The 12468-nt window shown below is 45.7% G+C and overlaps 1 protein-coding gene across 1 annotated transcript in view; it reads left to right on the forward strand.

Moving 5' to 3' along the window:
* GPR107 (G protein-coupled receptor 107) overlaps positions 1–12468 on the forward strand; it is an 82787-nt gene that overhangs the window by 46331 nt on the left and 23988 nt on the right. The window contains exon 14 of the mRNA XM_029064207.2: positions 532–575. Within this exon, the coding sequence (XP_028920040.1) occupies positions 532–575 (44 nt within the window). The remainder of the gene's footprint in view (positions 1–531; positions 576–12468) is intronic.

The following is a 12468-nucleotide window of genomic DNA, read 5'->3' on the forward strand; positions in this document are numbered from 1 at the left end:
TTCCATCAGCGTGGCTCAGTGGAAAGGGCCCGGGCTTGGGAGTCAGAGGTCGTGGCTTCTAATCCTGGCTCTGCCACCTGTCAGCTGGGTGACTTTGGGCCAGTCACTTGACTTCTCGGTGCCTCGATTCCCTCTGTAAAATGGGGATTAAGACTGTAGCCTCACGTGGGACAACCTGATAACCTCCAGCGCTTGGAACAGCGCTCGGCACATAGTAAGTGCTTAACAAATACCGACATTATTATTAGTACTATCAGGTCCTCATTCTTTCTGTGAAAAATAAGAACTAACGATCACCAAAGGGCAACTCACTGAGGGGGGTCCGCCTTTAGCGATGGCTGTCGGCTGGTTTTTGCCACCCCCTCTTTTCTGAAACTTGAAGCCTCTCTAGCCAGCAGATGGCATCTCTACCTAAGAAAACCACACCACTCTGCTCTGAGACTTCTTTCGCATCCAGTTTATAGAGAAAAGACTTGAAATTTGTTAGCCAGATCGTACTCAAAAAAAAAAAAAAATGTTTGTTTTTTTTAGGTCAATAAGACACTTACAAGAGGCCTCAGCAACAGATGGGAAAGGTAAGTTGTTTTTATTTTGAGGATGGTTTTATGGCTCTTCAGCTCGGATTTTTTTTTCTTCTTAATATTTATAATTGTTATTGAGTAGTGGGGGAAGAAACTGTTTGTTCCCAAACAGCGTCCTCCTTGAGGTGCTCTTGCAGTGACTGCCGTGGAGTCCGGCTCAGAGCTTGGCCTGGGAAGAAATAGGTGGTAAATATTCCAGGAGCAAGCCTTATGCGGGGGTCTGGGAAAGAAGATTCATTTAATTTTCACTTTCAAGTGTTACTTTTACCCTCATTCCACTGAATGCGCAGCATTAAATCTTGATTTGCATGGGGCACTCAGACAGGGACGTGCCCCTTTTTTGTGTCACTAAGGTACAGTAGCTTGATTTATTCACCCTTTATTCACCCCTCCCCCCATCAGCCCCCCAGCACGTAAGTAAATATTCCTAATTTATCTATTTACGTTAATGTCTGTCTCCCCCTTTAGACTGTAAGCTCGATGTGCGCGGGGAATGTGTCTCCGCCACTCCGTTATATTGTTCTCTCCCAAGCTGTACACACAGGAAACACTCAATAAATATGATTGATTGATTGACTTTGACTTAGATTTCTAGTGGATAAGTCTAAAACGGACCTTTCTTTTCTGCATCACGGCTAGTTTAACCAGTAACCAAAGTGGACGTGACCCTATTAATGAAAAATCACGACTTTCCCCTCCAGTTAAGGATCACGCTCTGATTTTTTTTTCCTCTTGTTTTCCGACCTGCGGTCAGGTGATGTGAATGCTACTTCTGCATTCCGGAGTTTTCCTGGCTCTGTTCTCTCCTCCTGCTTGCTTATCTTTCTCTGATTCCCCATTTGAGGAGAGCGTTCACATCTAACTTTCATCCCTCAAGGCACTTTGTGCAAAAGTCACTTTTTGGAACGGTCCCCCCCGTAGTTGTGACTCTTCCTACCATTAGTGACTAGCGGTCCTCGGCATGCCTAATGTGAGCAGCCTGTATCCACTTGTGAATGGTAAACAGTAATGCCAGTGAGCGTAATAGAATCGTGTGCTATCACGGAGATTAAAATTGCTACAGCAGATCTGCAGCTGAAGGAAGCACTGGGAAAAAAGGGCTGCGTTTAGTCGTGGCCTTAGGCAGCGCTACAGAGGATTCCTGGCAGTTGACGGGTTTTTCCACAAGATGACAGCATGGGGCCAGTTGAGCAGTGACAAAATTTGATATAACTACCAAGAGAGAAAAGACACTTAAGGCTAGCATGACACATTTTTATAGGCATGCTGTTGATGCCGATCTATTCGTTTTATCTTGTTGTCTGTCTCCCTTCTTCTAGACTGTGAGCCCGTTGTTGGGTAGGGATTGTCTGTATCTGCTGCCAAGCTGTACTTTCCAAACGCTTAGTACAGTGCTCTACCCACAGAGAGCGCTCAATAAATACAATTGAATGAGTGAATGAAATTTTTTTAAGCATCCCTCTCCATTAGTAGAGGTTTTAAACCACCTTGTTTTTTTGAGTTCCATAAGGAAAAGGCATCTTTATTTTCACCAGGTAAGAAAGCCTACAAGGTCTCGACGGAAATGAACGTTTGACTAATAATGCATTTTTAGCAATTGAAAACTCGAAATTTCCCCAAGATTGTATTTCCTCCTATCCTGAATATTTGGGAAGAGTTTCAAAAAAAATTTTTTTTTTTTTTAAATGGGATTTGTTAAGCACTTACTATGTGCTGGGCACTGTTCAAAGCACTGGGGTAGATACAAAGTAATCAGGTTGGGCCCAGTCCCTGTCCCAAATGGGGCTCACAGTCTTAATCCCCACTTTTCAGATCAGGAAACTGAGGCACAGAGAAGTTAAGTGACTTGCCCAAGGTCACACAGCAGACAAGTTGCAGAGCTGGGGTTAGAATCCAAGTTCATATGATTCCCAGGCCCGTGCTCAATCCACTAGGCCGTGCTGCTCCCCCTCCCCACTCCCAGTATCTTGACTTCCAGATATCACGAATAACTCTACTTCTCCCAGCTCAAATCACCTTCCGAATGAAACCCTAGGGAGTATTGCATAGTAATGAGGAAGTAGAGCACGCAAGAAGATTCACGATATAAAATACTCTTTTGGATGATGTAACAAAATGTAACAAAATAGAATTAAATATACCTTCGAAGAGGAGACACCTCTGCTGTTTCCGTGGCCAGCAGCTATCAGCCTGGAAGTATTCTGTCGGCCAGTCCCGTTCTAGAGGAAACTGGTAATCTAACAGGACCGGGTTGTGGTTTCTCCAGTTTCACCTCGACACGACTACAACCTGATCTTGCATCCCGATCCTTGCTGTGCCACCGAGTCGTCGTGTGACACTGGGCAATGACTCTGTTTCCTGCTTGAAGTTCACTACGTAAGAGGACCCGGCGGGGAATCACCTTTCTCATCGCAGTAAATGGAAATGCTGCCTTTTGAGGAGAATCTCCTTTCTGGGATGCGTTTGGGTTTCTTTTGTGCGTTTCCCAGTGGTGAACTAAAATGATTAACGTGGAAGGAGGTATCCATCGTGATTCTTATCCTTATGGCACATTCCACAAATGACTCTAGTTTTGGCTGCTCTCGTTGGGTTACAGTCTGGCGGCCGTTAGGTCCTCGGTCATGTAGACTCACTGCTGAGAGGCACGATCTGGAAGGAAAGTTGATTGAATTCCGCACAGACTGACCCAGCCCTGGTCCAACTGGGTATTTCTGGCCAGAATTTACTGGCTCTTATTACCACTGAGCTCGCTTCCCTTATTTTTCTCCCCCCCTCTTTCTCTTTCTCCTTCTTCCTCCTCCCTGCTCTCTCTTCCTCCTTCTCCTCTCCAATTTCATAATCACGTAGGACTGAATTGGGACTAAGCTCTATAAATTGAAAAAGCAGTTTCTCTGCCCCCGGTCATCCGTGGCTGTCCTTTCTGGAGTTGAAAAGATTAGGATCCTTTCAGGAAATATTTTGAAAATCTTAGCTGGTAGATGAAGTTCACAAACCTTAAAGCAGTTATAATTAGATAACCCTGAGGTGTGTGGATTGAGATTTTGGTTCCCCCCCCCCCCCAACTGTTGCGGTGTTCTGGAGATTGCTGCGGACCTCACAGTTGCTCAAGACTTAATCATTATGTACTATTCTCTGCACGGTGAAAAGCTTACATTAGGTAATAAGCCCTTGAGCCTTGCCTGGTCGTGATCGCTGTACAACTTAGAATAGAAATTCAGAAGAAAAGCCTCCCTGACCCTATTTTATTTTTTGCCACCGTCGGTGCTGCGGCACAAATGAACGATCCAGATGCTCTTAGCTATTTCTGCTGCCCATTAGATTCAGTGGTCACACACCAGGCAAGCGTGCTTTATTTCAGTTCGTCCACATAAGTGATCTCAGCGAGAAGATGCTTGGGGGAGAAAGGCAAGAGGTTTTTGTTCGTATTCAGGTCGTGGCTTTTCCTCCTAACCCTTATCGTCCACAGGCAGATGGGGCCAGTGTCTAATGAATTTTTATTTGCCAGCCAATCCTGTGGTCCCCTAGGCCAGTTGCATGTGTTTTCCTTCTGCCGCTGCAATGCGAAGAGGACCGTTTCTCAGCGTTCTGGTTGCTTCTGAGGGCTCTGCCCTGAAAAGAATGAAGCTAGGGCAAATGCAGTCTGTTCCCTTCCCTCCTATTGCTCCTCGTCCCTTCCCCTCTGTGAGGCGAGAGCCCCTTGGGAAGTTAGGATTTTTATTCTTTTTACGTTTTGATTCGCAGCTCTGCTCTAGGGCCTTCGTTAACCTAGTCCTGGCTCCTTTTCTTTGGATGACTCAGAGTGGTTTGGGCTTTTACCCTGGGTATCGCAAATAGTCCCGTGGTGCCCAGGGGCATACATTGCCACTCGCGCTGACATTTTTATGTCTCCCTGCCCTTCATTTGACCAAGATCTCCTTGCCTTTCGTCATTTATAATACCTCCACCATTTTCCAAATGGGAATAAATTAGCTTTCCGGATTCCTGATTTTGGAAGCTCTGAGGGCTCAAGAAACAGGTGTACATTCTAAACAAGCTTAAAGTTCAAGGACGAGAGTCTTACAAAGAAGAGACGGGAGGGCAGTTTGGGCTTAAAGGAAAAATGCATGGGATTTGAAGTAGAGAAATAATTTCTATCACCCATCCCCATATTTTTTAAAGAAGCTGCTTGGCCTACCGGAAAGGGTAATGGCCTGGGAGTCAGAGGACTTGGATTCTAATCCCAGATCCTCCACTTTACCGCTGTGTGACCATGGGCAAGTCACTTAACTTCTCTGTGCCTCAGTTCCCTCATCTGCAAAATGATTCAATACCAGTTACTCCTACTTAGACTGTAAGCCCCAAGAGGGACCTAATTATATCTACCCCAGTGCTTAGTTCAGTGCTTGGGACATAATAAGCACATAACAGATACCGTGATTATTATTATTATCTTTAGAGGCTTTGCTAATCAAAGGGCAGGGATTTGAGAGCCAGAAAACAAATCTGACTTTACAAATTCAGGGGCCATTTCATGATTTGAGATCTGAAGATCTTCAACAGTGATCTTCAAGCAGATTCCCTCCTCTCCAAGTTAAAAGGCCAAAGGAAAGCAATCCAGGTTTTAGTGTAGAGGCGTGCTGTGAAACTTGGTGCAATCTGGTCACGAATGGTTAGCTGTCTTCCTAAAGCACTGCAGCATGCTATAGTCAGCATTCGTAGTGAAGAAAATACACCATGACCACAGACTCACAGTCAATGTTCCCTATGTGCTGCTGTGCCGTTGGTTGAGGAGTAGAAACCTTATTATTTCAGGGGACTAGAAATCTACATGAAAGGAAGTGGAACCCTTGAAGAATGGGAGCGCAGGAGAAAGAGAATGGTTAAGGGAAAAAAAACAGAGAGAGGAAAAGCAAGAAATGCAAAATGCGAAGGGGGTGTTAGGTGATGAGGAGAGTGGTTAAGGGAAAAAAACAGGGAGAGAAGAAATACAAGAAAAGTAGAATGTGAAGAGGGGAAGGAGGGGAAGGAAGAATAATGATGATAGTATTTGTTAAGAGCTTACTATGTGTCTGGCAGTGTTCTAAGTACAAGCAAATCATGTTGGATACAGTCCATGTCCCACATGGGGGTCAGAGTCAAAATCCACATTTGACAGATGAGGGAACTGAGGTACAGAGAAGTTCAGTGACTTGTTTGAGGTCACAGAGCAGACAAATGGCAGAGCCGGGATTAGAACCCAGCTCATTCTGACTCCCGGACCTGTGCTCTATCCACTAGGCTACATTGCTTTTCTAAGGAGAAGAACAAAGACAAGAAGGAGACAGGGAGAGCAGAGTAAGAGGAAGCCCTCGCCAGCCTCCCCTGGCATGTACGTTCAGGTCCCGGCAGCACCGGCCCCGGTCGAACCGGCCCACCCGGCTTCGCGTCTCACCTGTGGCCACTGGGCAAGTTCCAGACCTGCTGGTGTGAAGCTTGTCCAGCCCCGGACCCGTACACCTGTGGCCTTCTGCATGACAGCAGTCACCAGACCCCTCTGGACCTGCAAATCCAGAGCAGTTTAGTCCTGGACCATTCGTTCATTCATTCAGTCGTATTTATTGAGCGCTTACTGTGTGGAGAGCGCTATTCTAAGCACTAAGTAGACTACGATACAACAGTAAACAGACTCCTTACCCACAACGAGCTTACAGTGTAGAGGTGGGGAGACAGACATTAATAGAAATAAATTACAGATCTGTGCATAAGTGCTTTGGGGCTGGGAGGGGGGAAGAACAAAGGGAGCAAGTCAGGGCAACGCAGAAGGGATTGGGAGAAGAGGAAAGGATGGCTTAAGGAAGTTCTCTTGGAGGAGATGAAAATAATCGGGCAGCAAAGTGAAATATGGACTGGAATGGGGAGAGACAGGAGGTCAGCAAGGGGGCCGATAGGATGAGTGATTTAATTAACGTGGTAGAAGTTTGGTTTGAGAGGAAAGGAAGGATTTTAGCGATGTGGTGAAGGTGAGACCGACAGGACCTAGTGACGGATTGAATATGTGGGTTGAATGACGAAGTGGGGTCAAGGATAACGCCAAGGTTACGGACTTATGAGACGGGAAGGGTGGTGGTGCTGTCTATAGTGATGGGAAAATCAGGAGGAGGACAGGGCTTGGGTGGGAAGATAAGGAGTTCTGTTTTAAGCATATTAAGCTTGAGGTAATGGGAGGACACAGAAGTAGAGATGTCTTGAAGGTAAGAGGAAATGCGAGACTGCAGAGAGGGAGTGAGATTTGGGCATCATCCACATAGAAGTGGTAGCTGGAGCTGGGAACGAAGGAGTTTTCCAAGGGAGTGGGTGTAGACGGAGAATAGAAGGGGACCCAGAACTGAACCATGAGGGACCTTCACAGTTAGGGGGTGGGAGGCAGAGGAGCCCGCGAAGGAGACTAAGAATGAGAGGCCAGAGAGGTAAGAGGAGAACCAGGAGAGGACCGTGTCAGTGAAGCCGAAGTTGGATGATCGTTTCTGGGAGATGGGGGTGGTCGACATTGTCAGAGGCAGCTGAGAGGTCCAGGAGAATGAGGACGGAGTAGAGACCGTTGGATTTGTCAAGAAGGAGACCAGTGGTGACCGTCGAGACTCCGTCCCACAGGGTGCTCCCAGTTTTAATCTCCATTTTGCAGATGAGAACTGGGGCCCAGAGAAGTGACTTGCCCAAGGTCACACAGCAGACAAATGGCGGGGCAGGAATTAGAACCCGGATCCTTCTGCCTCCCAGGCCTGTGCCTTTAAAAACAATGTGGCATTTAAAACTGCACAGGCCACAACGCCGACCCACACATCATTCCTCGAATAGGGTGCTCGGTTTTGTTCTCAAAACACTGTTTGCCCCTGAACTGATTTGAGGGAACTACATCGTGTCTCCTCGTCCTTAGGATGGAAATAAAAAGGCACTGAAGTGTGTGGCAGCTAAACTGAAACCTCAAATTGAAATCAAGGGCAGCGCTCGGTCTACTCTCCCAGCTTTGCAGAACTCTAAGACTGCTCTGTGACCCTGGGCAAGTCAGTCCTCTACCAGTCTCGGCTACGGGAGGGAGAGTCAAGCAGAGACATACCCATTCCATTCCTAGCTTGGGCAGTGGCTAGCGAGTGGCAGGCAACCAGTCAAAACTCACCTGTGCCGGGCAGCAGCGGCGCGGGAGAGGGTCGAGGGTGGAGACTCAAGTTGACTGAGCGGAAGGCGGTGATGCTAAATCGCCTCTGGATTTTGACCAAGAAAACTCTACGATCCGCTACCAGTATGATCGCAGATGGAGAGTGGGGTGTTCTGGGAGAGATGTGTCCATGGAGTTGCTAGGGTCGGAGATGACTCGATAGCATAAGACAAGACGAGACAATAACAACTTGCTTAAGTGGCAAAAAAGCATTGTTTGCTGTTGTAAGATAATTTCTTATTTGGGCCTTTGAATACCAAGACGTGTTTCCAGGTGCCTAAGATTTGCTGCCTTGCTAGTGTATGTTTGTCTGCAGTTGATGTACTTTCGCTCCAAGTAGCTGTTAAAACTCCCTCTTCTCACTCCGTTACATAAATAATCAGAGAAGGTCGGATTTACTCATCAAGAAAGTTTTGTCTGCTGCCATCTGGGCTGCCATGGAGCAGTGGGAAGTCTGTCCTTTTTCCATCTCCTAGTATGCTGCTGAATTTTAAATGTGTGGTGGACACTCGGAGAAAGCAAGGGGGAAAGAGAGAGAGAGGCTTACGGAGCTCTAAAGGGGCTCTTGGATTAGGCCCAGAATATCATTAAGGTGCAAGCTTCACTTTCGCTGGTAATATAGAGAAAAACTGACCAAAATATTAAGGTATAAAATGATTACAGCCCTTTAAGGTGAACCTTCCTCCAAAGATGACTTTGATGGAAGAAAAGTTTACTGAAGTAGAGGAATGAAATGGAGACCCTCTTCCACCAAATTGACAACAGAAATAACGTAAAGAACTAGAAAACTCTTCAGATGATTTTATGCCGACTTCATTCGGCATAATACATTCTTCAAAGAACACCCTCTCCCAGCAGTTTTTAAGTTGAAACAGATCAGAATCTCAGGCACAGCAAGAGTGATTCAGTTTTGCTTGCAATGAGGATGGAAGGCATTTTCCATATGTCTTAGTTTTGCCTTCCCCGGAACCCATAGGATTATTCATTCCATTTCACTCTTCCTCTGCTCCTTATATAGACCCCTGTAAAGTGGGCTGGAGGGAGGCTAGAGTGACTGGAACATGCCCTTTCAGTAATAGAACCAGGATTAGAACTCCAGAGCCACTGATTTCGAGGAAAGCCTGCTCTGCGGGCAAAGCTGACTCATTTCATTGTGAAGGGGGAAATTTTTCCCCTGGCCACCGATGCTGATTTGTGGCTTTGGTCCACATAAAATGTACCAAATGCCAGGTTTGATCAGCAAAAGGTCCTGACCATATTCTCGACCATATCCACATCATGCTCCTCTTCCCTGACACTGGAGTAAGGTCAGTCCGTCCGCCCATCGTGGTATTTATTGAGTGCTTACTTGATGTAGAGCACTGTTGTAAGCGCTTGGGAGAGTACAGTGCAGCGGAGTTGGTAGACACTTTGCCTACAAGGAGCTTTCAATCTAGAGGGGGAAACAGACATTAAAATAAATATATGACTGATAGGTACATAAGTCATATATGAGGACATGAGGAAGCAACGTGGCCTGGTGGAAAGATCCCGGGGCCCGGGAGTCAGAGGACCAGGGTTCTAATCCTAGCTCTGCCAGTTGCCGTGTGATCTTAACTTCTCTGTGCCTCAGTTTCCTCAACTGTAAAATAAGGATTCAGTACCCATTCCCTCTCAGACTGTGAACCCCATGCGGGACAGGGACTGCGTCCGACCTAATTAGTACGTAACTACCCCGGCTCTTAGGACGGTGTTTGACCCATAGTATGCCATTCTCCCCACCTTCAAAGTTTTATCAAAATCCCATCTCCTCCAAGAGGCCTTCCCCGATGAAGCCCTCTTTTCCCCATACTCTCTCACCTATGGACTTGGGCCTGTAACCTTTAAGCACTTGAAAATTGCACCACGCTAAGCCTCCCAGGACTTACGTACATATGTTACATATTTGTGTTAACGTCTGTCTCCCCCTCTAGACTATAAGTTCCTTGTGGGCAGAGAACGTCTACCAACTCTGCTGCATTGTACGCTCCCAAGCGCTTTCCAAATACCATTTAAAAAAAAAGGAATGTGGATTCTTTTCCCCCCTTTTGGCTATAAGTACCTTTGTGTCTGAGCACCGCATGAATCATGCGGTAATAACTCCTTAAAATAACTGTTTGATAATTCGCGGACAGTGGTAACTTGGCGGTTTGAGTCATGGTCATGTTTCACCGATTTCCCCGAGTTTGTGAATCCCTTCGTTCCTCAGTCACTGCCAGCAGTTAGACGTCAGAACAGAGAGGCAGGGCTGCCGTCTCCAACTGGGGAAGAAGGCTTTGTCGGCATGGGTTAGTTCCACAGGGAGGAAATGTCAGGCTTTTCGACTTAGGAGAGCAGCGGGGGTGCCGGGAATCGACCTCATGTAGAGGTGAATTTATTAATCGGCTCTCACTGTTAAAGCTGAGATCAGATAATGTATTGACCCTTTTAAGCAAGCTTGGCAGAAGTGGTGTAAATGGGCAAAAAAGTCTTGATTGTAAGCCTGTTGTAGGCAGGGAACATGTCTACTAACTCTGTTCGGTCAGTCAATCAGTTATATTTGAGTGTTTACTGCGTGCAGAGCACTGTACTAACCATTTGAGAGAGAACAATATGAGAGTTGGAAGTCATATTCCCTGCTCACAATGAGCAAGCGCTGAGTACAGTGCTCTACACCCAGAAAGCGCTCAGTAAGTGTGATAGAAGAAGCAGAGAAGCAGCGTGGCTCAGTGGAAAGAGCATGGGCTTGGGAGACAGAGGTCATGGGTTCTGATTCTGGCTCCACCACTTCTCAACTGGGTGACTTCGGGCAAGTCACTTCTCTGTGCCTTGGTGACCTCATCTGTAAAATGGGGATTAAGACTGTGAGGCCCACGTGGGACAACCTGATCACCTTGTATCCCCCCAGTGCTTAAAACAGTGCTTTGCACATAGTAAGTGCCTAACAAATACCATTATTATTTATTATTATTATAGATCCCTATACCCAAACCAAGATGAGCTGTTTCTGCTCTATGCATCCATGGGCCTTTATTCTAATTATGAAAATACATTTCCTGTTTACGCTTCTTTAGGTTACATTAACATTTGCCAAGCCTGTTGTGGGCAGGGAATGTGTCTGTTCATTATTAGATTGTACTCTCAGAAGCGCTTAGGACAGTGCTGTGCATGCAGTAAGCGTTCAATAAATACAACTGAATGAATCGCTTCTTGGGATATGAGAGAAGAATAACAAGGAGGTCGTTGTTGCTAAGCCACTCGGGTGCTTTTTAAAATTAGTCGATTAGACGATGCTTGTAATTTAGGAAAAATTACCATTTGGAAGTCAGGATTCCAGAGCTGATCGACTATTTCTTGGACTCATTGCATAACGGTAGTTAAATTTCCCAGGCAGGATAATTAGGTGTTAAAAGACGCTTAGTATTCCTCTCCCATCGGTGAGTTAACACTCTGATGATCTGCCTCTCCAATTTCGACTCTTCACGGGCAGATTGTAGGGACCTTTTTCAGAAGTGCCCTTGAGGGCGTAGCTAGGGCTCTGGATGTCCCAATGTACCATTGTTTCACTTCCCCAATCAGTCGATTACTGTTATTTATTGAGTGCTTACTCTCTGCAGAGCGCTGTACTATGTGCTTGGGAGAGTCAGTACAACAGAATTAGCAGACACATTTCCTACCCATAACCAGTTTACAGTCTAGAGGAAGAGAACTGACTTGAGCCTGTCTCCTCCGCTGGATTATAAGATCCTTAAGGGCGAGGACTGAATCTACCAACTCTATGGACTCTCCCAAGTTCTGGTACAGTGCTCTGCATACAGTAAGTGCTCAGTAAATACCACTGACTGATTGATTGGATGTTAAGCTAGTTGAACCAGCTATTTTTTTTTTTTTTTTTACTTTTTTTCTTTTTCCTTTCACTGTTTTTTTACTTCCAATATTTTCACACCGATACATGCTAAACTTAGTGCCAGTCTACATACCAGTTCCTTTTTAGCTCCCAGCGTCTAGCTTGTGCAGTTTATAACTAAAATGCAGAGAATATGTCACAGGACCCTTTTGCTCTGTAAGATCGCACGCATCAATCACTTGAAAAATTATTCCCAGTACTTGACTGGTACAGAGAAAAACCGAGGTATTGCTATTTTTTTCCTTAGGGAATCTGACAAAGCAAATGCGGCTTTTTTAGAAGCAAACCCTGATTTCTTCCCTAATTCGATTGTTAGTCTTTACAGCTCAACCCTTAGGGCAGCATGACTTCTCTGGTTGTGTTTATAGATCATAATCAAAGGCTGAATCTGGCCTATAATGTATTCACATAGAGCTTCGTGACCTCTTACTTTCAGAGGGTTTTGAGAATATCAGGAAAGGTGACGTACATCCTCAGGGTTGTAAGAAAGCCTTCTTTAGCGTGACATTTTAATGACAGTAATATGAAGCACTGAATCGGTTGGCAAGACTTTCATCATCTATTCTCGTCTCAGCCTCTGATGAGAGGAAGTCATTTAATCTCTCTCCTTTTAGTTCTACATGAGCAAGATGGGAATAATAATAATTACCCTTCAAAGGTTGGGAAGCTAAAGTAACTGGGTTGGGAAGCGCTTTGAGATCCCCAGATGAATTCTTCCTGTAAAGCCGGTCCTTAGAGAATCACAGATAGGTTATTTCACTTTTGCAAGTCAGACTGATTGCACTGGTCATTCCCTTAGGCACTTTCAATCC

Source organism: Ornithorhynchus anatinus, chromosome 4 (assembly GCF_004115215.2).
Source record: "Ornithorhynchus anatinus isolate Pmale09 chromosome 4, mOrnAna1.pri.v4, whole genome shotgun sequence".
Taxonomy (NCBI): Eukaryota; Metazoa; Chordata; class Mammalia; order Monotremata; family Ornithorhynchidae; genus Ornithorhynchus; species Ornithorhynchus anatinus.